Source organism: Malaclemys terrapin, chromosome 3 (assembly GCF_027887155.1).
Source record: "Malaclemys terrapin pileata isolate rMalTer1 chromosome 3, rMalTer1.hap1, whole genome shotgun sequence".
Classification (NCBI taxonomy): domain Eukaryota; kingdom Metazoa; phylum Chordata; order Testudines; family Emydidae; genus Malaclemys; species Malaclemys terrapin.
Genome location: NC_071507.1, coordinates 108,876,496 through 108,901,395, shown reverse-complemented (window position 1 = coordinate 108,901,395; position 24,900 = coordinate 108,876,496). Strand labels below are relative to the sequence as shown.

Genomic DNA, 24,900 nt, shown 5'->3' with positions numbered 1-24,900 from the left:
CAGAGCAGATGACTTCATTGCTTGGTGATTGGCTGTAGATGATGTTTTTCAGGGAACTGTTACCAGAAGACCACCCTCAATCCTCTATATGTTGTAAAAGATTCCATCGAAGAACAACACTTCATAGTTTTTCCAGTTTTTTCCCCAAGGCCAGATCATGACCCTTGCTGTGCACTTATGCAGGGAAGTATCATGACATAATGAGACCCCTTTCTTCCCTGCATTGGCTACCTATGTCTCAGGGCCAAGGGGGACATTCACTGCAGGATCCCTAAAATCCCTACTGTGCAGGTGAGAAAGAAATGAGTGGACAGGAGTAAGGAGGACCCACCCTGCCAGCCAGCTTATCAGAGTCATCAGGGAGAGGGAAGTAAGCTGCACCAAAAAAGGATTTGTTTCCTCTATAGAGCAAGGAAGAAAAGAGGGCTGATTTTTTACTCTTTAATTATCAGTTAATTTATCTGTTATTAGTTACTTTCTTAATAATTTATAAATGCATATAAAGCAATGAAATAGTCATACTATCATTGGAGATAAAAACCTTCAATAACACATTTGGCCAGCTGCAGTATAATCCAGTGATTGTTTATTTTAGTTAGTTTTGGGGGATACAGATTTACAAGATGTCAGTGTAACAATAATAGAATAAAAGAGACAACAGGGAGTATTGATAGTTTGGTCTGGTGAAAGGGAGCATTATTTTAATTTCCCAGTGAAACATTAATAGGCAACTTGCATTCTCCTTATGCTAGGTGTTGTACAAAACACAGACTAAGAGACAAGATGCAACAAATGGCACACACTTTTCCTATCCATATCAGCACAGGATTTGATACTGTAATCATTTATTACTGCGTATAGCTCTTACTATAGAGTCTCGCTCCACTGACTGCTCAGTAATGACTGTGTCCAGTAGTAAGTATTACTCCTTGCAGTGTTTGCAAGATCAGGCCTGAGATATTATTTCTGTTTCAGTTTGGGAGCATGATATTCATTTTAGCATAGCAATGTTATATTTTAAAAGTCAACAAAAAGTGTCAATCAACAATTTTTTGTTGCCATTTGTTAAAATAACAATACATCTTAGCTAAAACCTTTAGTCGCTACACATTTTACATTGTTCGTTTTACATAACAGAACAGTATCATCTACTTGCAACCAGTAGAGGACACTGGCCAATACAATTTGCAATGATTTTCAGATTCTAGCCCCTAGATGTTCAGTGTTGCTTCTGAGTTCTGTTTGCTAAAGTTCACTTACCTTTGGTACTGTTTTGATACCATTTAACATTGGGATCTTAAAATTATCACTTAAGAAATATTAATATATACTGAAAGGAGAATAGCTTTATGATAAAAGCTATGTTCTTTCATCTTCGGGTCATCAGTGGAAATCCAAAAGGAAAGCCCTTTGTTGTTCTGCTTAGAGGGCTGCAGATTCATACAAACCTCAGTTCAGCAACGAAATCTGTTGAGTGCTTGCTTTATAAAAGTGTGAGACAGGCCTTCCAAAAGAAAACAGTGCTTAGTATATCAGAATTACATGATTTCTCTCACAAAGTGATTTAATGTTCTTTTAAACTGCAAGCTCCCTTTTGTATATTGTAGAGAGCTCAGCACATTGTAAGTGCTAAATAAATCATTAATCATAATAACCAAAGCACTAAGCCTAATTTGAGGCAAGTTCTAGTCTGTACTGAGACAAGGTTTAAGGTACCACAGTTTGCAACCTGAACCAGACTTCACAAATGGGTAAACAAACAGCTGTTGATTTTCGTCTCTTTTAGCTGTTATCTGTGTAAGTACAATCTCCAACCAATTGCTAAATGTAGTGAGTCCAAAAACTATAAGTATATTATTCTAAAAATAATTGAGTCCTGGAAGAGTCTGGTCTGAAAACTTTACCAAACAGAATCAGCTTTAGTGCTCTGCGAAACCACATGTAAAAAAATGCATACACTAATGGGTTAAATGTAGAATTCAGGTAACCAAACCACACCAACGCATCAATAAGAATAGGTGGTGTTGAGTAATTTATAAAGGGGTCAGTGACAGTACAGAAGAAAAATGGAGACCAACATATGAGAAAAACACCCATCACTATGCCTAATGTCTTTGCAGCTTTCCTTTCTCTACTTGGTGAAATGTGGTGCTTCATTTCAAATCTGATCTGCGTTTGGATAGCTGCATCTCTAATGGATCTTGCCTGCCTCTTGGCTATCGCGTATATTTTCCCATAGATGCACAACATAACAAATCCAGGGATGTAGAAGGAAATCATTGAGGCCACCACACCTGAAGTTTCACTAAAGAAGACAAAGCAGCCTCCAACACAGTGGATATGATTATAGAAAATCTCTTCTGCTCCTTTTAAGTTTAGCTCCAGAAAGATCAACCCAAAGGCAAAAATGGCAGGGATGGTCCAACTTATGATGATCATGACCACTATGATGCAAGTATTTATCTTAGATTTGTATCTCAGTGGATCACACACGGCATAGTAGCGATCAACAGAAATGAAGGAAAGATGGAAAATGGAGGCTGTGCTTAGCATAATGTCTGTGCTAGTGTGGATTTTGCAGAAGAGTTCTCCAAAGTACCAGCAGTTCTCCACAGACCTCACCATGCTGTAAGGCATGATGAAGCACCCCAACAAAAAGTCAACAGTGGCCATGGAAAGGATCAAGAAATTTGTAGGCGTATGGAGCTGCTTGAAGTGTGTTATTGAGATGATAACTGTCAGATTTCCAGCCAACGTGGCCAGGATGATGCACACCATGAAGCTATACATGGGGATACGGATATTGCTTGACCAGCTGCTCTTTATGCAGGAGCCATTTACAGATTCACAGCAAAACTGCATCCTTCCTGAGATCTCAAACCCACTTAAGTACATTGTAGTCTCAGCCTCCTGGATGTTGCACAGGCAACTTTTGTCCTAATGCTGAAATACATTTAGAGTTATTTATTGTTTTCCTGGGTATTCATCTGGCCAAGGTAACTGCAGAGAGAAAAAAGAAAATAATAAACATATTAATCTACCAGAACTTTTAGGAAATTAATTTTCTTTAATTCATTAAGGTCTTGGAGGGTATTAAACTGGTTTTGAAACAGAATTACACTTTTATCATTAGATTTTTCTGAACTGAGACTCTCCTTGGGCTGAATCATGGCCCGGATAATGCAGCAGGACACCTGTTGGCCCCACTTATCCACCAGCTACTGTTTGTTTTACATTCTGCAGCCCACTTGGCTGCAGCTTCCTGGAGACATAAATCAAAGACATAGACGTCAAAGTGGACAGGCCAGACACACAGATGGTAACATCTGGAGAGAACAGAAGGTTTCCACTAAGTCAAGGAAGAGTCCATTCTGGCAACAAATACTCTGAGATCTGCAACTAGTAAATATCACTTACCTACAGTCACATCTTCCCTCTGTCCATCAATCCTGTTCTCCCTCCCAGACTGCCTGTCTCTGGATGCTTTGATTGGTTGTTATGCTGACAGTAGGTCCCAGGACTCTTCTCCTTCCTTCTGGCTATGATCAGTGTAGCCTAAAGGGCTAGCCTGCTTGCTTGCCTATATATCTTTTCTTATGGGTTTTCTATGTATAAGCGGACTGTTGCCCCCTTACTAACACTCAGTGGGGGTGTTTTGGTTGGCTAGCTCCCAGCACTAAAAGGGGAAGGGTCGGTGGCAAATCAGGAGCCTGAGACTGACAGTCCCCAGGAACAATGGGGAGAGGCCAATGCTCCAGATCAGCCTGATTGACAGGGCGGGCAGGCTAACCAGGGAGTCAGGAGGCCAGGGGGAGTCCCGTCCTCCATGTGAACTGGAATGGCCTGAGTCAGACAGAGTGGGGCCGAGCTAAGGAGAGAGCAGGGGCCCGAGCTAAGTTGCTGGAAGCAGAGCTGCAGCCCCAAAGCCAAAGCACAGCCCAGAGAGAGCCAGAGGGGCCAGACAAGCCGCCAGGGAGCAGGTCAGAGCTGGGAGCAGAGTCACAGAAGCAGCCGGCAGAGCAGACCTGTCCTGGGGGCAGAGCTGCAGCAACCAGAGCCAGAGAAGCAGCCCAGGGAGCTGAAGGCAGAGCAGCAGCAGCAGCAGCCATGCTGAGGCCGAGTGGAGCTGGAGCTGGAGCTGGGGCCAGGGCTGGGGCTGGAGCAGTCCGGAGCTGGGTGCGGTGAGCAGCTGGGGAGAGTGAGGGGGACCCTGGGCAGGGAGATGCCTCAGCCAAGAGGCCTTGCAGGCCAGACTTGGAGGGGGACCGTAACCCCGACGGAGCAGGGGTGACACTGGGAAGAAGGGTCCTGCCACTTAGAGCCTGAGAGCGTGTGACCACCGCCAGAGCAAGTGTCCAACCTACAGCGTCTCTGCAGCACAGCCAGGACCTGAGAAGGAGCCTGGGACCTACAAGGAACAGCCTGTGAACTGCCCTGACGTTCCAGAGACACTGTTTGTGATGTTCCCTGCCACAGAGTGGGGTGATGTGTTTTCCTTTAACTTTTCCCATTTTTCCTTATTCTTTTTTTAAATTAACTGTTAATTAAACAACTTGTATTTGCTTTAAATTGTATGAAATGATTAGTGGGTCGGGGAGGTGCCCAGTGCAGAGAGAGTACCCTGGAGTGGGGACACCCTAGCCCCTGTCCTGGGTGACCACAGCAGGGCTGGGGGTCGAGACCCCCAGGAATTCTGGGCCCAGCCTTGTCGGGGGTTACGAGGACTCTGCTAGACAGGAGAGTGGAAGGGGAGTCCTCAAGGGCAGGGAGGCCTCTGGGTAAAGGAAGTGGGAGCGAGGACTCAGATCCTTTCGCTAGCCCACTTCACCAGGGTAGTGCAGAAGCCAGGAAAGTTCCCCACAATAGCAGGACCACTCCCCCGCTTACATATGGGTTTGATTATTTGTTTTATTATAATAGGTCTATAGATTTATATTAGAGTATTTTTGGCTATAACACAAGGGACCTACAGACCACACCCTGTATGTTGAACTTAGGCAAAGTTAGTGGATATATGTTCAGGATCTTTCACCTAGATATGTGGTGATGAACTAAAGCATAAGGTCCATATATGGTTGTGACCTTTAAATTTAACAGATACACCACAAAGAACATGAAAATAACAGGTTAGGCCAAAAATAACAGATTTAAAAATGAGCTAATGGTCATTAATATGTATGCATATGTCATCCGTACACACAAACATGCCATCCTGTAAAGTAAGTGTACTCTGATATTTTGTGGGTGAAAAATTAAGTTTAAACATAAAAGGAGGACGCAAGTGTCAAGCTCTATAAGTGTAACCCACCATGCCTCGGTAGCTTCTTTGTTCTTAGTTCTGGGTTCATCATTCTTTTATTAGTCTATTAATTGATAGTTCTTAATTCTTAAGTTTTAAGTCAGTTAGTTAAGTAAAACTCTCATGTCAGCTTTTCTAGTCTTTCTGTAGCTTTTAGCTCTCTAGTGTCTCATAAGCTCTGCACCTCCCACTCAAGAATTGAGGAACCTGGACCTCAACTCTCTTGGCCTGCCAGAGGTGAGGTTGGTCCTTTGTGTCTTACCACCAGGTTATCAAGAAAGTATATTAATCAAAAGCTTTATAGTATATAATACCACATGTGTCTCTAGAACAATATTATTGCCTTATAATTCTGATTCTTTTATCATTTAATTACTATTTGATTACTATTCAATTTATCTCAATAGAAGTCTTTAAGGCTATATTTGTCTGAATGTGAGTGTCCATGTCATACATCTCTGGGGTCCTTGCAAACTCTGTGTAGCCTAATTCTGGGACAAAAACCTTATTATCTTCTGATCAAATTAATTGGCAAGCCTATAACCCATATTATCTAAAATAATAATATTAACCTCCTAAAATCAGGGAGCAGGGATGATAAATCATGGCTTATTTGATCTTGAAAGCAATGTGGACAGCTTTGGAGTCTATGGGTCTCTGCCCCAGCTCCCATTTCTTCTCAAAGTCTTTGGCCTCTCTGGAACAAGCCACTCAACACCATTGCCTTGCTTGTGGATGCACAGCTATACAACAGAGACTATCCATTTCTTAATTAGGGCTCTTTGCCTGCTTCAGCATCATTATAACTTAGGTGAGAGATCCTGGTACAGTCTTCTGTTTTTTTGAAATATTGCATTAGGCTGCATAAGTATTATGAAAAGCCCTTTGTCTGTATTTTTTTTATAGATTGCTAACTCCTAAGGGCTATCTTTCTTAAAGTGTCGGAATACAGCACCCGCTCAGTGAATAAATAAGAATGTCTGTCTTTGTTTGTGGGGGATGATATAGTGTGGAAATGCTAATGTGGCCTAGTGAATAGAACACTTCCCAGCACTCCCACTGGCCTGCTGAGGAACCCAGGATAAATCACTTCTCTCTGTGCCTCAGTTTTCCTAACTGTAAAATGGGGATGATCCTGACCTCCTTTGTAAAGTGCTTTGAGATCTATGGATGAAAAGCCATACATAAGAGCTAGGGCCTGTTATTAATGTATTCAGTGAGACTCCATGGAGGAGCGGGGATGTACCTATATGAAACAGTGTGCAAGCTCAGGGCCTACGTGAAGAAACAGAAGCTGTTTGTGGAGAGAATATAGTATGGGGCATGTAGGGCCTTATTCTGCTCTCAGTTACACCAATGGAGATGCTTTGGATTTGACATGGGATAACTGAGAGCAGAATCAGGACCAAAGTATGCACATCTGTCCATTTTAAAAATTATTTTTTATTTGCAGCAGCACAGTGTGTTTTTTTTTATCTGGTTGACACCACAGATCAATACCATGGTACAGTTTAAGTACAGCAGTGATCAGTAAGTGCGAAGACTTAATTCAAAGACTTTAGAAGAAAAGGGATGCCACTGTCTACATTATTGTCATTATTAATCCTAGATGTTAGAAGTATGCTTTTTTGAATATATTTGTAACAATATAGACATCTCTTTAATATAATACTATTAAAACACCCCTTGCTTTGACAATTTCAGTTCTTAGCAATTTTATAAACTAAACTAAATGCTTTCCTTTTTAATTTTGTTCTTTCCTTCTTATTTGGGCACAGGCGCAGTATCTATAAAAGTAGTGGAAACTGGTATGAATGAGTTTCTGTTGGGTTGCACTCAGTTACTGTACAGTGAAAACAAACACTAAATCATATACAGACAGCATGTTACTAGGAAAAAGATTCCCAGCATGTTTCACTGATATTTCAGTAAAGATAGCTTTCAGTTTTACCCAACATAACTTTGTTTTGTAAAGATTGTTTGTTTATAGTGAACATAGTGCTCGTGCACTCACACAGGTGCCGCATACACAAGTTGTTACCACTCAGAGCAACTGCTACGAGATGTAGCTTGCCATATCCTTCACTTTCATTGGTAGCCCAGGGTCCATATGGCAAAAGTTTGGCCACCTGTGTAAAAGGCTGAGCAAATAATTCAACAAACAATTTTGTATAATACTCAAAAAACACAGTGATAGAACATTGCTATAGGGACAGTCACTAGTGCTTTTAAAAATTTTAGACATAGCTATAATTGACAGCCATATTTTTCCTTCTATCCCAACAAACACAAATTCTAATTTTTCCTAAAGAAATCTCCATATATACTGTATCTATATCTGTAAAGTTCCCATTTATAATTGATCATTTTAATATTTGTTTATTATCTTGCATTTCCTCTTTCTAGTTCTCTTTTCTGATGGGTCTCTGAAATTCGAAGTATGTTCTTTATCTCTCCAAAACCAATAAACATTGGTAAATGGGTCTCTCTCTTGACAGCTGATTAATCAAATCTGTTCTAAATGACAAGCCTCACTAGATTTTCATCACATTTACTTTTTAATAGTTAGTAGCAGTTCTCTGCACATCCTCCGCTGTCCTTTCTGTGTAATACTGAGCAGCAGAGAAATGTGCTGGTTTCCTGTACTTAAACAAGAAATTTAGAATCCATATGACTGCAGGCAGTAAATACATGCCATGTCAATGGCTGCAAATCAAAATATCTAGGATAGAAATTCAATTGACAAAAATAAAATAATTAAGAGGCATTGATTTACTTCATGTATTTGATGAATAACTGAACTATTTGTGGAATCATTGACCAAGTGAAATGGACTGAAAATATTGATACTGCTTTTATTGTGCTTTTATTATTTGTATACTTACTGTAACCTCGTAACTCACACCTCCTCAGTTCTGCTGTATTCCATAATTTTGGACACATACCACACTCTTTTATACTGCTTGTGTAAGAAAATGAATTGAACTGTCAACAGTTCTGTTTATCTTCAATAAAATTAGTAATATCCAGGCGTACTCAGAGGCTGGTTAAATCAGTTCTGCTCTCTGATCAGTTCCCCTGCCTTAGATTATAAAATTCCCACATGCTAGGATTCATTATTTTATTGATATGCAAACACATTTGGTCGCTGCCATATCATCATGACTGTGCTATTTTTGTAATAGGCTTATTATAATGTATCACTTTCTCTTTATAAAATCAAACTGATTTAAGACCACTGCAATATAAAGGGTATTATTATTAATAAGCATTTTTGTTTTTTAATAAAATGAACTTTGTAATTGCTACGTGCAAAATATTAGCTTTCAGTAACAGTCTTCACAGCAATACATTGTCTTTTCATAGAAAAAAATATAAGGTCAGGGCCTCACCGTCGGTGTAAATCAGCTTAGCTCAATTGACTTCAACCAAGCTGTGACACAAAAGATTAACATTAAAGGAAGCTCTCCAACTAAGCAGTTCTAAAACTCTCTGGTGTTGCAACTGAGAACCTGGCCCACACACACACTGAATAGATTTAGGATAACATCTTAGGACCAAACTCTGGCTGGCCCAGTACAAGTGAACTTAAAGTAGGAAAAGACCCAAAGAGCCTTTTCCTGACTCTAGTGAACTTAATACAGGGATTAGACACCATTTGGCTGGCTTCATTAAGCATGGTAAAGGATGGGTGCAGGCTGGTATCATTGGAATCACTTACCAACCCAAAGAATATATGCTTGAATTGGGTACGGTCATGACTATGGCACTCCAGTCCCACCCTTTGCATTGGTAAGTACCAATAGTGGAGCACTGCAGCAAACACAAGTCGCACCTTTTTCAATGAGTAGAAAGAGCTGCATTGCACTAGGGTTTCCCCAGTGCCCTTGGAGACTCCACCAGTGCCAGAGTTCTAACACTGCTGCTCCTTACCAGATTACTACAGAGGCTCACAGAACAATAGCAGGAAGCCAGGCATGGGTTAGTTTTGCCCACCCAGGACCCTGGGCACTTATGGTGCTGCTGTGAGTTCACTGCTATTGTTATTTGAGCTAGCTTTGACATACATACGCTGCTCGTGATCTACATGTCCTCATGTACTGCAGTCACACTTCCCAGTTGCAGCATAGACATACCTTTAGGGCTTGTCTACACTTTAAATGCTGTAGCAGTGCAGCAACACCAAATTAGCGCTTCAGTGAAGATGCTGACAGGAGGACTTCTCCCATATGCGTTGGTAGGCCACCTCCCTGAGAGGCAGTAGCTAGACTGACGGGAAGATTCTCCCATTGACCTAGCGTTGTCTACACCAGGGGTTAGGTCAGTTTAACTGTGTCACTCAAGGGTGTGGATTTGTTATAGCCCTGAGCAATGGAGATATACCAACCTACTTTCCTAGTGTAAACCAGGCCTGATTGTCTTCTAAAAAAATGTTAAGTGTAGACAGTCATCCCTCAGAATTCCTTCAGAAGTGATATTTATGTAGCATCCCACTGCCTCTTCCATTACTTAAGAAAATAGGTGGTCCATAAAAGATTGGTTTCTACAGATCCATCTTGTACAGGTAATAAATGATAAACTGAAGAGTTTTAGAACTGCTTTACTCGCAGAGCTTCCTTTAATGTTAGTCTTTTGTGTCTGATTTTATTGTAGCTTTAGAGAATAGAATCACAGTTTAGCTCCCAATTACAGCTATGCCCGAGGAAGAAAGTAGCTTATTACCAGGTATTAAAATAAAGGGCATTCTTTTTTCTTAACAACAAAGCAAGGACCCACCCTAGTTCTAATGAGCATCTTGCCAAATGGTTATGTATAATCAGACTGAACTTCAGCCGTAAGTGTACTTAGAATTTTAGCAGCCTTTCTTCATTTTAGCAGGCATGTCTTGGACAAGTCCGGGACAGAGGCCTTATAAGGGTATTAGACAAAAACGTGTGTGTGTGTGTGTCTACAACAACATTGTAGACACCCATGCCAAGTTCTGGGCACCCGGCTATAATTTAATTTCACAATAGGTTCCCAACGACCTCCCCAACTATAAAATAACTCCCCCAATGAACAACAAATGTTCTTTGGTCTTCAACAGTCCCCATTCCAAATGCCTGGGAGGAAAGATGCAGTGTGCCCTAAAGATTAGCAGATCCAGACTCTGATCAGACCTTTCATTGAAACTGCCCTGCCAGCAGCCCTTCCTGTTCATGACAAGTGGCATGTAGCTTGTGAACATGCTCCAATATTAATTCTGACATTATATCATGGGGAGAGAGGTAACAAGTTCCTTAGGTAACTATTCATGGCTTTATAAGCTAAACCAACACATTGAATTCCAGCTGGAGAATCTGACTGCTCGCCTGTGCAGGTCCAGATCACTGTGGAAAATGTATTTCTGATATGACACTCCGCTTAATAAATGGGCTGTCACATTCTGTGCTGATTTCAGTTTCCAAAGTGGTCTCAGTGTAAAGTCTAACCTTGAGGTGGCAAAAGCATGAGTATGTGTAGCAAGAGCTACATTAGATGGATGAGATCACACTCTTCTGATTAGGCACAGATGAAAAAAGTGCTCATGATCACAACCACTACCTGAACATCCAGATTAGCCCAGCATCCGGTATCACTTCTAAGCTGCAAACCCTATGTTACAAATGGCAGTCCCACACTGTCAATCAAGCATGCCAAGTTCCATCAGTTCTTCTGCTGCTTTCCTCAGCTCACCAAAATTATCTCCATTGTGCATGGCTTGAGACACAGCGCACCAATTCTTATCCAAGCCACAAGCTCATCTAGACACCAAGGTATTTATTCCACTACGCCAGTCATATCACAGAATCATATCATAGAAGTGTAAGACTGGAATGGACCTCAAAAGGTCATGTAGTCCAGTCCTCTGCACTCAAGGGAGGAATACATAGTAACTAGGTCATTTCTGACAAGTGTTTGTCTAAACTGTTCTTAAAAACCTCTAATGATGGAGATTCCACAACTTACTTAGGCAATTTGTTCCAGTGCTTAACTATCCTGACAATTACAACGTTTTCCTTAATGTCCAACCTAAACCACCCTTGCTACAATTTAAGCCCATTGCTTCTTGTCCTAGCCTCAAAGGTTAAAGAAAACAGTTCTTCTCCCTCCTCCTCCTTGTGATAACCTTTTATGTACTTGAAAACTGTTATCATGTCCCCTCTCAGTCTTCTCTTCTCCAAACTAAACAAACCCAATTTTTTCAATCTTCCCTCATAGGTCATGTTTGCTAGACCTTTAATCATTTTTGTTGCTGTTCTCTGTACTTTCTCCAATTTGTCCACATCTTTCCTGAAATGTGTTGCCCAGAACTGGACACAATACTCGAGTTGAGGCCTAATCAGCATGGAGTAGAGCAGAAGAATTACTTCTCACGTCTTGTTCACAACACTCCTGTTAATACATCCCAGAATATTTGCTTTTTTTCACAACAGCGTTACATTGTTGACTTAAATTTAGCTCGTGATCCACTACGACTTCCAGATCTCTTTCTGCAATACTCCTTCCTTTGCAGTTATTTCCCATTTTGTATGTGTTCAACTGATTGTTCCTTCCTAAGTGGAGTATTTTGCATTTGTCCTTATTGAATTCCATCATGTTTACTTCAGACCATTTCTCCAGTTTGTCCAGATCATTTTTAATTTTAATCCTATCCTCCCAGATTGGTATTGTCTGGGAACTTTGTAAGTGTACTTGCTTTGGTATTATCTAAATCAGTTATGAAGATATTGAACAGAATAGGTCGCAGGACCAATCCCTTGTGGGACCCCACTTGATATGCCCTTCCAGCTAGACTGTCAACCACTGATAACAGCTCTCTGAGACCAGTTTTCCAACCAGTTATCCACCTGCCGTATAGTAGCTTAATCTAGGCTGTATTGCCCTAGTTTGTTTATGAGAAGGTCATGCAAGACAGCATCAAAAGCTTTACTAAATTCAAGATATACTACTCCTTCCTATCCCAAGGTGTGTTACCCCGCCAGAGAAAACTATTAGGTTGCTTTGGCGCTATTTGTTCTTAACAAATCTATGATGACTGTTACTTATCACCTTATTACCTTCTAGACGTTTGCAAACTGATTGATGATTAATAGCTCCATTATCTTTCCGGGTACTGAAGTTAAGCTGACTGGTCTGTAATTCCCTGGGTTGTCCTTATTCCCCTTTTTATAGATTGGCACTATATTTGCCTTCTTCCAGGCATCTGGAATCAATCCTGTCTTCCATGAGTTTTCAAAGATAATCACTGATTGCTCAGATATCTCCTCAGTCAGCTCCTTGAGTATTCTAGGAGGCATTGCATCAAGCCCTGGCAACTTTAAGACATCTAACTTGTCTAAGTAATTTTTAGCTTGTTCTTTCCCTATTTTAGCTTCAGGTCCGACCTCATTTTCACTGGCGTTCACTATGTTAGATATCCAATCGCCACTAACTTTGTCAGACATGATATAGACATAAAGGTGGATGTTTCCAGAATACTGAATACATTGTAGCCCATATCCTCTCATTAGCCCTACCAATGATATACTCATTCAAAAGAATCTCCTGGGTACCCTGCATGACAGAAGCCTAGGACAGAGGTACAATTGCCCACCACTACTCAGAAATACAGCAGAAGAGCCATTAAAAGCAATTTCAGCCACTCCTGCTAGGGTCTGCAGATGCCTCAACAAAAAACTTGTGGTCAATGGTAACACAGGTGGCTGTTGGACCTACTAGAATCAGAACAGTCATACTTGGAAATATAAAGGACTTTTAAAGTGGATGTAGAGAGGCCCTAGTGTAGCAATATCATCTGTAGCTATGGGACTTATGACTTATGCAACCAGTGCAGATTCCACTCCCGAGCAAGCCCTATAATTCAACTGTCCAGGATAAAATAAAAATAAAAATAAATCAGCAGATATAAAAATACTGTCGGAGCTGACCTTGCAGGACTTTTCTAAATTACTTTTCCTTGCCTCTCCCCAGAAAACAAAAAAGGATGGATATTGGTAAATAGTTCCCAAGAAAGTTAGTGTCGAGAGTTTGTTTCTTGAAAGGAAACCTCACAATTGCTTCTTTAAGAATAGCTGGTGCCTTGACCCCACAGGGAAACATTGACAATCTTCCCCCAACTAAAACTAGTCAGACAACCTCATGGGTCTTTCACACTTGCAGCACCCGATCCCTAGTAGTTCTTTCACTACCACAGATATGATACTAGGAAAGACCTAACATTAAAAATTAAGCTCTGTGAACTCTCACTGCCAAAATATAATGGAACAGCATTTTTTCTTAAGTATTAACTATAGTTTAAACAGCTGCCTTTTCTCACAATTTTTTCTTAATCTCAATGCCAGTGGCTCCTTTTTGTTATACAAAATTACTGTGTAAATACTGTATTCAACTAACGCGTACTCTAGCTTCCTTTATACTAACATTAACAAAGCACCCAAGCCCCAGAACATTACATTTAGAAGATGTTTATATTACCAATGAACCTTCCACAGTACATCTGATATTTGCTTTTGCTCATCATGCTGTTAAACCATGTAAATATTTTATTTCAGATGTTTAAAAAGAAGACACTTGCTTCAGGGTTTAATAGAAGTCTCTAACTTTAAAAACTGTAGATTAAAAAAAAGTCATTTTGAAGGATCTAAAACATTAATTACAAGCAGTACTTATTCATGTATAGTTTATGCTTAATTTTTTCCCCATCATCACTAGTAGGAGTTAAACCACACCTGCAATATTTAATAAAGTCCATCCATGGTACAGGAAGCAGCACACCAGTTTGAAGCTAGGTTTTGTGCTTTAGAGAAGATAAATCTGGGCTTTGATGACCGTAAAAATTGGCTTCCATCAAACAAATGAGGAAAGAGAGAAGAAATCTCTTTTATGTCCTCTGTTTTTTCAGAGGACAAACACAGTAGTTTATTATCAAAAGCTATTTACATTTTCTTATCTTCTATATGATTGGAATAATAATTAAGGCAAGGATGGAGAATTCCTGTCCATAAATGACTAACAGGCAATGATTTTATGGCTTGAAATGTAACCTCAACCCACCCAGTAGTTCCAGTCAGTACTACCCATGAAATACCCTGTGTCAAAGTCATTGTAATTGTTTGCTGCACAGTTGTGTTCTTCTGGGATTTATACTTTTTAATGTTCCACTTTTGTGCATCTGACACCATTGCTGCCAATTTGCACTGGTTATTTATCCAATAGGGGAAATTAGAGGGTGCCTTGTTATTATGGTAAAGAAGACTGGATTGCTCAAGTCATTAAGATTAAGCAATTGGGTTTATTTTTGGTTGGTTGGTTAGTTTATCGGACAAACACTTCGGGCAAGATCCTGCTCCCATTGAAGTCAATGGGACTATTCATGGAAGTAAAACAAGCTGCTATAGTTATGGTTAAGACCAAATTCTGTTTAAAGCTTGATTATTCTCAGTGCTCTAAAATCCATACCATTGCTTGTGTTTTGGCATGACTCATGACGATGTGGAGTTCTGTTAGTGATCCAAATTTGGGACAATTTGATCACAGGGTTCCTGAGGAACAGCACCCAGAAAAAAAAAAGTTTTTTTAAAGTTGACAGATTCTGGCAAATTATTTCTGTTCACAGATAGACATTAAACCAGGGCTCAGATCATCATTAAGGTTAAGATTCTGTCATGGGTATTTTTAGTGAAACTCAGGGACGGTTTGCGGGCACTAAACAAAAATTCATGGAAGCCAGTAACCTGTCCCTGACTTTTACTAAAAATACTCCGGGAGGGGGACAAAGAGTTCTGCTGGGGACTTGCAGCTGCTTCAGCCCTGCCACTGCTCCTGCGACAGGGCCTGACCACTGCTGCTCCAGCCCCAAGGATGCTGACCCAACCGCAGTCGCTGCTCCAGCCCTGGGGCTGCTGCTCTAGTGGTCCTGGGCTGACAGGTGTTCCAGCTTTGCCCCAGAGGAAGCCCTGGGGTTCCTGGAAAGTCACAGAATCCTTGATCTCCATGACTGAATCCTATCCTTAATCATTATGCACCAGGGTCTCCAGTGCTGGAAGGATGCCCGAAAAGAGTGCCTGGCACCCACCAACTCTTGCAGGAAAATCAAATTAAAACGTTCCAAAAAGAGTTTGCTTCTCCAGCTAGGTGCTTGAGAAGGTCTGCATGCCTATTTGTGCACCTAATGGATTATACTGAGCATGTGCAGAGAGAGAGGCTAATTATCTGGAAAACTACCTCTACATTATAGGACCTTGGTGTATCTGACTATGTATAATAGTATTTGACTTTGAGCCCCACCGCAGCCACTGAGAGTTCAACTCCATTATAGGGAGTGAAATCTGAATTTAAAAAAGCAGGCATATTGCTCCAATCTGCCTTTATCAAAGGGGAATCTTTATTTTGTGGAAATGTAATCTGAGTACAGGGGAATATTCAGAAAGCACTGAAATTAGTTTTTGAAAATAAAATAAAAAAATACACTAGCAAATGTTCACTGGGAGGGGAGAGCGATTAAACGTGGAAGAGTAGGCAAAAATAGAGAGGGATGGGCTGGCAGTCAGGTGATGGGGAGGGGATGGGAGCAGTGGGACACTGGGAAGAGGAATATAAGGGTGAGTGAAAAGGAGACTGGGGAGAATAGAGGCAGGTGTGCCCATCAGCCCCACATTTCCATCCTGCATGTCTGGGTGCCCACAACGCATCTACAGGGGTGACACACACCTCCTTTCCTGTCCTCCCTTATGTCAGCCAAGCTCTGGAGTGGATTTGCCTATTGGGGCAGGGTATCTGAGCCCTGCTCCCTGCCCTCCCCCGCCCGTGTGCCAGGATCTGGGGAGAGGCTGCCCATTTATGAGAATGTGATCGGTTGTAATAATTGGGCCCACAACTTTAACCATAAGGACACCAATAAAAAGTGAGTTCAAATTTATAAAGTGTCACAATAAGCTAAACCAATACATGTTGATGGGAAACGGCACAAAAGGGAGATAAACAGACTAAATTAGTACAAACAAAAAGGCCTACTGATATAATTCAAGGACTATGTTAAGATCACACCTGATTAAAAAAAAAAAAGAGAGAGAGAAGTGTGCGACAGAAAATCAATGAACCAAAATTAGGTGTGTCAGAAATTAGGCCTAACTGGTGGACTTTGGATGGAGGCAAAGTGAAATGCAACAATGGCTGACTAAAAGAGGGGGAAGGAATGAGATGTACCATCATGGCTGCCTCCTGAGACCACCTGGGATGTGAATCTTTGTTGTGTTCCCCCCACACACACTTCCACCACCCCTGTGTTCTTTTCCTTCCCTACTTTATTTCTTCTATTTCTCATCTTTTTCCGTTTTCCTTCTCTCCAATAACAATCTGGCTTAGCTGGCCAAGATTGCATATTTTACAATACAGCTGTAAGCCTATGACCATAAAGGCAACTAAATGCAATACTCTAAACAGCCTGACTGCCTTGCTGGTGCAAGTTTGCCAGCTCTTGGAGTGGCTAATAAGACCCTGGGCAGAAATCTGAGAATGACTTGAAAACATTTGGGAAAAATCTGCCTCTGTCAAGGATCATTTTTCTTGATATAGATACATTTGGAGAAATGTAATCTGAGGAGAGGGAAGAGAGGATGGGGGGGTTAATGTAAGCAGGAGAGGGTGGAGAATAACAGGGATAGTAGAGGAAGTAGGTGGGTTTTCAGCCCCGAATTCTCCCTTTCTGTGTTTCTACTGGAAACTGGGGTGGGGGGCACCTCTCTGCAGGGGTCTGAGCTGTGTGTTCTGGGCAAGCCTGTGACTCTTGAGGTATCTGAGACTGTCTTTCCTGTCCCTCCAATTACTTCACCTCTTGGTGCCTCCGTTTCCCATCTGTAAAATGGGGATAAGAGCCTCTGTTGAAAAGCACTACATAAAAGGTAGGTCTTTAGATTATTACCTAGCTGTAGTAGCATGTCGTCAACTGTAAACGTAAGTCCGAACTACAACTAAATGTACTACCTGCCAATGAACATTTCTCTTTCTGTTTAAAAAATTAGGAAATTAAATGGTAAATTGCTAATGCAGAGTTAAGGTTGCCTGGTGATAGTGCCTGCCCTTCGAGAACACAAAGCTCAAACTTCTGAAAGCAGGAAATACAGAGTTAAAGCAAATGCCCATGCAACCTTAACTCTGCCCTCTTTGAGCAATGCTCCAACACATCCATAACACACATACCCCCACTCGGCTTTTCACTGTAATGAACAGGTACTTCCTGCTCCTGCGCTACACTCAAACGTGGAATCTGCTTCCTGACAGAATACCACACTTGTAAAATTTAACAACTTCATCCCTTTTTCATCCCCTTCACACTTACACATAGGACACCACCTAAACCTCTACTTTCCATTACCCAGCATTAAATCCACAGACTGCTCTCATATCCCACCTCGCTATTGACCATACCCATAGCAAGAAGTTCTCAGTGCCCTGCTACCTACACAATTCTGTATTGAAATGATGCAGACTGGAACCGCAAGGTACATATGCGTCTCTTTCCTTTTCTGACACACATGGGGGGACTCGGACCCTTTTCAGATGTTTGAGTTTTGCTGAACTTGACATTCTGGAGGACATAAGTTGTCACTGCACAACCTTACTCTGTGTTAATGAACTTTTTTGCATTCTACTGTATTTCAACTCTAACATTCAATGCATTTGTGATCCTTGCCACCTTTAGTTTGCTATTAGAAAGCACTACTTACAGTTTTTGTCTTCTATTTAATTAGAATAGTAATTATGGAGAAGAAGGGGATTTCCTGCAGATAAATGATCATCATGTGATGATTTTATGCCCTGAAATACAACTTCAATTTTTTTTAAGTATAGGCTCATTTTCCAAGGGTCAGAACCTCATTGCATATAAACTGGGGGTAAGACTATAGTCTGATTAAAATTTTCATTGGAATTGAACCCAGAAAAGATTCCACTCAGGATAAGACACATTTGACAGGAGCTAAAGAGGAAAATTTTCATGTAGCTGTGAAACCCAAATCCACAAAGTTCAAGGCAGTTCAGATCTGGGATTCTGATTCAGGCCCATCTTCAGATTTGACCTTTACTGATTACTAGAACTGAGTAAATAATTCAGAACAAGTAATTTACTAGACAAAAAATTACCTCATTTTCTGATCAAAAAGTGTCAGTGAAAGTATAGTGATTTTCTTGGATTTATTCATCATTTGCCATTATTCACTGAACCATTTCTGTGAATATTTTTTAGTCTGTACCTTGTTTGCAAACATTTAGTTGAAAACATTCAATACTTGAAATTCAAGCTATCTTGACTGGAGATAGGGGTCACATGTATTACTTCTATTTCCCGATTAGCTGAGTAACTCTTATAAATCTGTTTTCTGATGTGGTTATGCAAGATTACTAATTCAGAAGTCACTTTCTATTACTATTCTAAAACATTCACTTACCATTCACTGTTTCTGTGAATGTTAGGAAATTCATTTCCTAAAATATTTTCACAAGGCAAACGCAAAAGAGGAGCAAACAATGAAAAATAAACCAGACAAATATTCTCAAACATTTCCCAGTACTCATTCAGCTCCAGTGCTTTCCTGAGGACACAAATTTCATTCCTGGATTGCTGCTTCATATTTAAAAGTAACACTTGATTTCATTTGTGCCTGTTTTATAAGGGCATTTAATACATAACAACCCTTGAAAACTAGTTTTCATTTTTGTAAGGTATAGATATTTTTAATGTTCAGAAAAATATTACTGTAAAAAAATGAAAGTCACCTGTACATTTGTATTTAGATTCGGGGATTCTTTGGTAAATATAATTCCATTTGTTTTCTTCCTTATATAAAATATTATTAACCTTGATATTGCCTTTGAAAATGAAACTGGTTAGTCTAAACATCTGACCTACCATGAAAATGGTGCCATCTTGAAAAATCTTAGTGGGTCCTTCTTTTTAAAAATAGCAAAATCCATTCAAAATAGTAAAATGTAACAAATATCAGGCATGTGACTTTCTGCCAGAGCAACAACAAACAACCAAAGCACACGAGGGAGGGACCATAACAACTAAACAAGAGCTGCATATGGAAGATTTCAGCATGGAGAGCTGGAGCACATTTCTTAGATTGAATCCAGCAGCCTAATCAGCTACTATCTACTTGCTAAAAGCAGCTACTAGAAATGTGTTTAATGTAAATACCTAACCACCTACTAGTGGAGGCATAACATCTACTGTTGAGAAGCAACAATTTCCTGCTTCCCAATAGAAATGTCACAGTATTCCTTTAAAATTGTGATGTTGCTGAACACCAGTGATATAGTATTAGGTTGAACATCACTGATATAACATATGGTGGCCATAAGCTGATTTTGTCAAATGCAAAGTGAAGTATTTGTTCTTTCCAGGACAAATACAATTAGCTGCTCCTTCATTATTCCACTATTAAAAAAAGTATTGTTTGTAGCAAAATATCCCCCACATTTATAGGTCACCTGACACATTACTTTGTATGCACAGGGATCTAAACTAATGCCCAATAGCTCAGTCTCTTTTTAATAATCTTGGGGAGGGGTTCACAAAGATACTTAGGTGGCTAACTCCCATTGAAATCTACGGGAGTTAGGTGCCTATGTAATTTTGTGAAAACCACCCTCAGTAACTTATCATATTGATTTATATATATTATATAAAGCTAGATTGTACAGATAATAGGGCAAATTCTGTGTTTACTTATGCCCGTTCAAACATATTGGTTACAAGGTAGTCTGAGAGTCAGTTCAGCATGCTGACATAGTTACGTGTCAGAGTTGTGCTCTCTCACACACACACACACACACACACACACACACACACACCTCTACTTTAATTTGTGTCAGGACTTGCCCAGGGCTGAGCCCTGGCACCTCTAGGCTTGGCAATTCATAGCCCCGGCATCTCTGAGCTTGCCGCGTCAGTTATGAAAGTAAAAAAATTTCTTGGGCCCCAGAACATAATTGCTTGAGCCTGGGCACCTCTTTTATTACAAATTAAGCAATGCAACACACACACACACACACACACACACACCTGCTGCAGTGGCCTCTCCCATCTTTCTCTCGTCACCTGGCATGAGCTGAAGGGCCAAGGTTTCTTTATTGGCATATTTACTCTTTCATCCATGACCAAGACACTCCAACTTCCAGGTACTTATTTTTGTAGGCCTGGTTTTACATGAGTAAATGGACATTGGGAAGGCCTCATTTCTTGGGAGATATGATTAGAGAGGTAAATGGGTTGGTAAACTAAGAGACAGAATGTCTATACTAGCTTAGGTAAGAGGGGGAATACCCAGGGAACTATTTATGAAGAACAAGATAACAATGGCCAAAATAAGATGGGAACATAAAGGTGGGGTAAAGAATAGGTGGTACATAGATATAGCATGCTATACAAGAATTGATTCCTGCAAAGTAACCAAGCCAATCCCAATATGTGTAATGCAATGTATGGTACATACAACATAATGTGTAAATGTATATAAAAGAAGAGGTTTGCTGTGTAACTTTGGATATGTAGTATGCCCTGTACCCACCCTCTACATTTGAGCCTGATAGTTTGATTGTATGCCAATGAAGAAACCTCAGTGACAAGTTGGAGTTGAGCTGAGTTCTTGGGAATCAAGTAAATAAGGTCTCAGAGGCTACCCCAGCAATGTATAATGGACAAATCAACATAAGCACATGTACCCAATTCTAAACAGTTTACACTCCAAATGCACTCCACTTTTATGGTCAAAGTGCATAGCCAAAGGCACAATTTGTCATTGCTAATTATTGAGTATCCAATAAATTAGCAAAGAAATCCTGTGGGAAACAGGAAGATTGAGGACCAAATTCAGAAGTGATGTAATTGAGTGGTGTAATCTAGATTTCTTTACAGTAACTTTATTCAGACTCACTCTGCTGATGTGTAATAAGTTTAACGCACATGCGAAGGCTTTCTAGGAAGGTGCAAGTTAAAGCAGGGCTGAGAAGGGTGTTTAACAGTGTATTTTGTGAAATGATTGTAAATTAACTCAACATCAAGTAAGGTGTGAATTAATGTTAAGCAGCACATGGACACTTTAGCATCAAATTTTCAAGTTGCTTGGCCACCTTTGGGTCACCCCTATGATGCTAAATTGTCCTTAAACCAGTGTAACCAGCCAGTGTTGGATTCCCCTTACACAAGGAATCAGTGAGGGGCACAGAGCTTGTATAGTGGCAGTTGCATTATCTCCTTCCTGGCCACGAGTACAGTGGGTGTGACCAGGACATCATTATACGCCAGTAAACCCCAGATGGAATTGCCCCTTGGGGTAGTTGGCTGCTGTTGCAAATTAGAGCAGCCCTGAGGCTGCTCCAACTTGCATCAGGGACTGGACCAGCGCCAGGAGCAGTAGGGCATAAAATGTTCCTTAAAGTCAGGTTTGAACACTCCCTTCCTGGAGCTGTGCCAAGCTCTTCCTTGCTGCAGAACAGCATCTGGGAAAAAGAATGCACTTTAGTGGTGATTTTTTTCCTACTGTGTCAAACAAAGAGGACTTCATCCTCTTAAGACTTTTTGTAAATGGTTCAATTTTTATTAACCTTTACAGTTTGTTTGACCGTATTTGTCATTCCTGAAGGGCTGATACCATTTCTTTGCCAGCTTAAGAATGTAAACAGCTTTGGTTTGAGAAAGGACCAAAAAATATATATCTGACTTTCCCACGGAGCTACCGGGCAACACAGGAGAATGTTCTCTACTGCTCCCTCTGGGTTCCCTGAGAGTCAGCTCAGTTCAATAATATTAGAGTGGCACTGGAAACACAGAGTGAGATTTAATTTCTACTAGTGGAAATAAAAAAGAAGAGTAAATTTTCATGCTGCTTTTGCAAGTTTAGATTCAAACTGATATGCTCACCATTAATATTTATAGTACTCATGAGAAGAATACTTAGCTTCTTTTATCAGAAGATCTCAAAGCACTCACATAGAGTAACTGTTCAACAGCTCTTTGAGGTAGGTCTCCTAAATCACAATCACACAACAGAACACTATTGTGTTTTTTTAAAAACTCAGAATAAAAGTGTATCTGAAGAGGTATTGCTGTTTCTTTCCTCTCTGTGAGACTTATACTTGTAATGCCGTGACTATTCAGTCTTCAGGTTTTTGGAAAGGAAATTAATTAGCAGAAAAAGACACAAATGCCTAGAGTATCTCAGGTCACATGAAACAATTAGGTTTTGCATGTGGGGAGAAATAGACTTTTTAAAAATAAGGGATGATTTTAATGGAAAACAGCACAATTAGGAATGGGCAACCCTGTTTTACCTAATTTCAAACTCACTGCAGCATCGTGTTCAAAAATTCAGCTTGAAACCAAATTTGGGCTTCTGTCCTTCTTAGGAAAGACTGTGAAAAAGGATCAGGGAGGGGAGTGAGAAAAAGTCATAATGAAAAATAGAAGACAGGGCCAAACTGATCTCTGATGTAATACCATTGGCCGATAGGTCTACCATATACAGGGTATCACTTAAGTTAAGCTGCCTGTTTTAGGGTCAGGGATCTTTTATCCTTCATACAAAGCACTGGTTTCCCTTTACCTAGAATACATTCTTAAAATTGACTCCCCCTTGGAGAAAAAACTTATACCCTTTGCAAATTAATTTTGTAAATCTTGAGACACCTCCAAATAGGTTTACAAAACCTTAAACTTCATTAGGTTTACCCACCCATATCTACAACCCTCAGAAGAAAATGGAAGTGGACAAAAAACAAATGTACTCAGATTTTGACCTTGATTAATATGATTTAATGTAATTAATCACGTTAATTTTAATGTGTTGGGGCTTTGTAGGAGAATGAGCTAGATTTGTCATTTAAACACTGTTCCCCAAAGTAACGGTTTAATCACAAGGATAAAATGAGAAGAGGTTGTGCCAAATACTGCTCTAAAGTATATTGATGTAAATCTGGAGTAACTTCATTGAAGTTAATTTGGAGCGACTCCAGGTTTACACCAGGGCAATTTAGAGCAGTAAGTGATTGACCTTTATATTTTTTTCCCACAGTATATTCTGTTACTCTAGTATAAATAGATATTTTTTCTCTCAAGCGTAAGACTTGGGAATAGCTATTTACAGGCAAAACTGGTATTTTGTATCGTTCTTTCTAGTTGTGCTGAGGGAAGTGATGATGTATCTTCCCCCCAAAAATGAAAATTTAAGCCTCTTTAAATACACGATAAAATGAATTAATTTCAAATATAAAAAGAAAAAAAAGAGGTTTTATAGCAAAGCAAAACTCAGCTGTCCAAATCCACTAGCATAACGACACCATGAGCATAATGTCAAAACAGAGATTTCATTCTCAATATCACTGCCATGATAATTAATATCCATCATCTGTCACAGAATAGCACATTTTGTTACTCATCAGCAAGGAGCCACTCCTGATCCCACTAAAATCAATGCCAAGATTCCCAATGATTCTATGGGAGCAGGAGTAAGCTCCGTGGTGCTTTATAAACTCCACAGAATTATCAGAATCATAGCATTTGTTCTATTTGCATTGTGTGAAAGACTTGCTTTTACTCCCAACCACATCTGAAAGCAGAGCTCAATCATCCTGCATTTCTTGAGCCCTCAAACCTCTTACTGAGGTCAGTGGGAGCTTTGAGTGCTCAGGGACTGCAGGTCTGCATCCTGAGTTGACAAATATTCATTGCTGTCTCATACTTATTACAGCGGAACATCTCCCAAATCCGAAGAAAAACTGAAGGGAAAAAATCATAAGGAACAGCAATATATGATCCAAACCAAAGTACTGTAAAACCTTCGGCTAAATTCTGCTCTCGGTTACACCTTCTGCCTCTGGCGTAATTCTGCAGAAGGCAATGGATTTATTCTGAATTCAGAACTCTGTACCTGGAAGCAGAATTTTAACTATTAGCTGTGTTATCCTTTCAGCTGTTGTGACTGGCTTTTCTTACTGATCTTTTCCACTACTACAGAGGTCCTATTTCTATCAATGTGTCATTGTGTCAAACCCAATATTCATTGTAGAATAACTGACGTTATTAAGTCTTTAGCACAGAATACACAGCTTTGAAACAAAATTCTTCTCTCAGCTACCAGACTAGAAACTAATTCTGTTCAAAATCGAAGATACAGAAGCTTAAAGTACCTACCCAGTAGTTAGTTCCTCATCAAAAGTCACAGCAACCTGCAGTTCCAGTGCATTAGTGACCCATTCCACATTAATCCCACTAGTTCAGCTGTTGGACATTTGAGTCTGATTCTACTTTACAGGCTGTTGAAAAAATCTTCAGTAGCAGGATGACGTAAACATTAACTATTCAGAAACGATAAGCAAATAATAAATCTCTCCTCAGACAATCTACCAATACAGAGGAAGATAAATGCTTTTTTGTTAATGCCACACCAGGGTCATGGAAATAAGTATACTAAATAAAGACCAGTGTTTATTGTGATCTAATTACAGTATGGCTGGTAGCACTACTTATTATTAAGGTTGTCTGACATTTCCCATTATAAGTTCCTGTTTTCAGTTGCCCTTTG

General features: G+C 40.1%; 1 protein-coding gene across 1 annotated transcript; it reads right to left on the bottom strand.

Annotated features, from left to right (window-relative positions):
- Positions 1-609: 609 nt before the first annotated feature.
- LOC128834564 (trace amine-associated receptor 1-like) lies at positions 610-24,568 on the bottom strand. The gene is made up of 2 exons (XM_054023473.1): positions 24,510-24,568; positions 610-3,000 (listed from the first exon to the last, which is right to left on the bottom strand). The coding sequence occupies exon 2, from the start codon at positions 2,893-2,895 to the stop codon at positions 1,855-1,857; it is 1,041 nt and encodes a 346-aa protein (XP_053879448.1). The 5' UTR covers positions 2,896-3,000; positions 24,510-24,568; the 3' UTR covers positions 610-1,854.
- Positions 24,569-24,900: the final 332 nt, after the last annotated feature.

Bases quoted from the DNA above. Each gene is read 5' to 3' on its own strand.
- LOC128834564 (XM_054023473.1), bottom strand. From the start codon at position 2,895: ATGTACTTAAGTGGGTTTGAGATCTCAGGAAGGATGCAGTTTTGCTGT.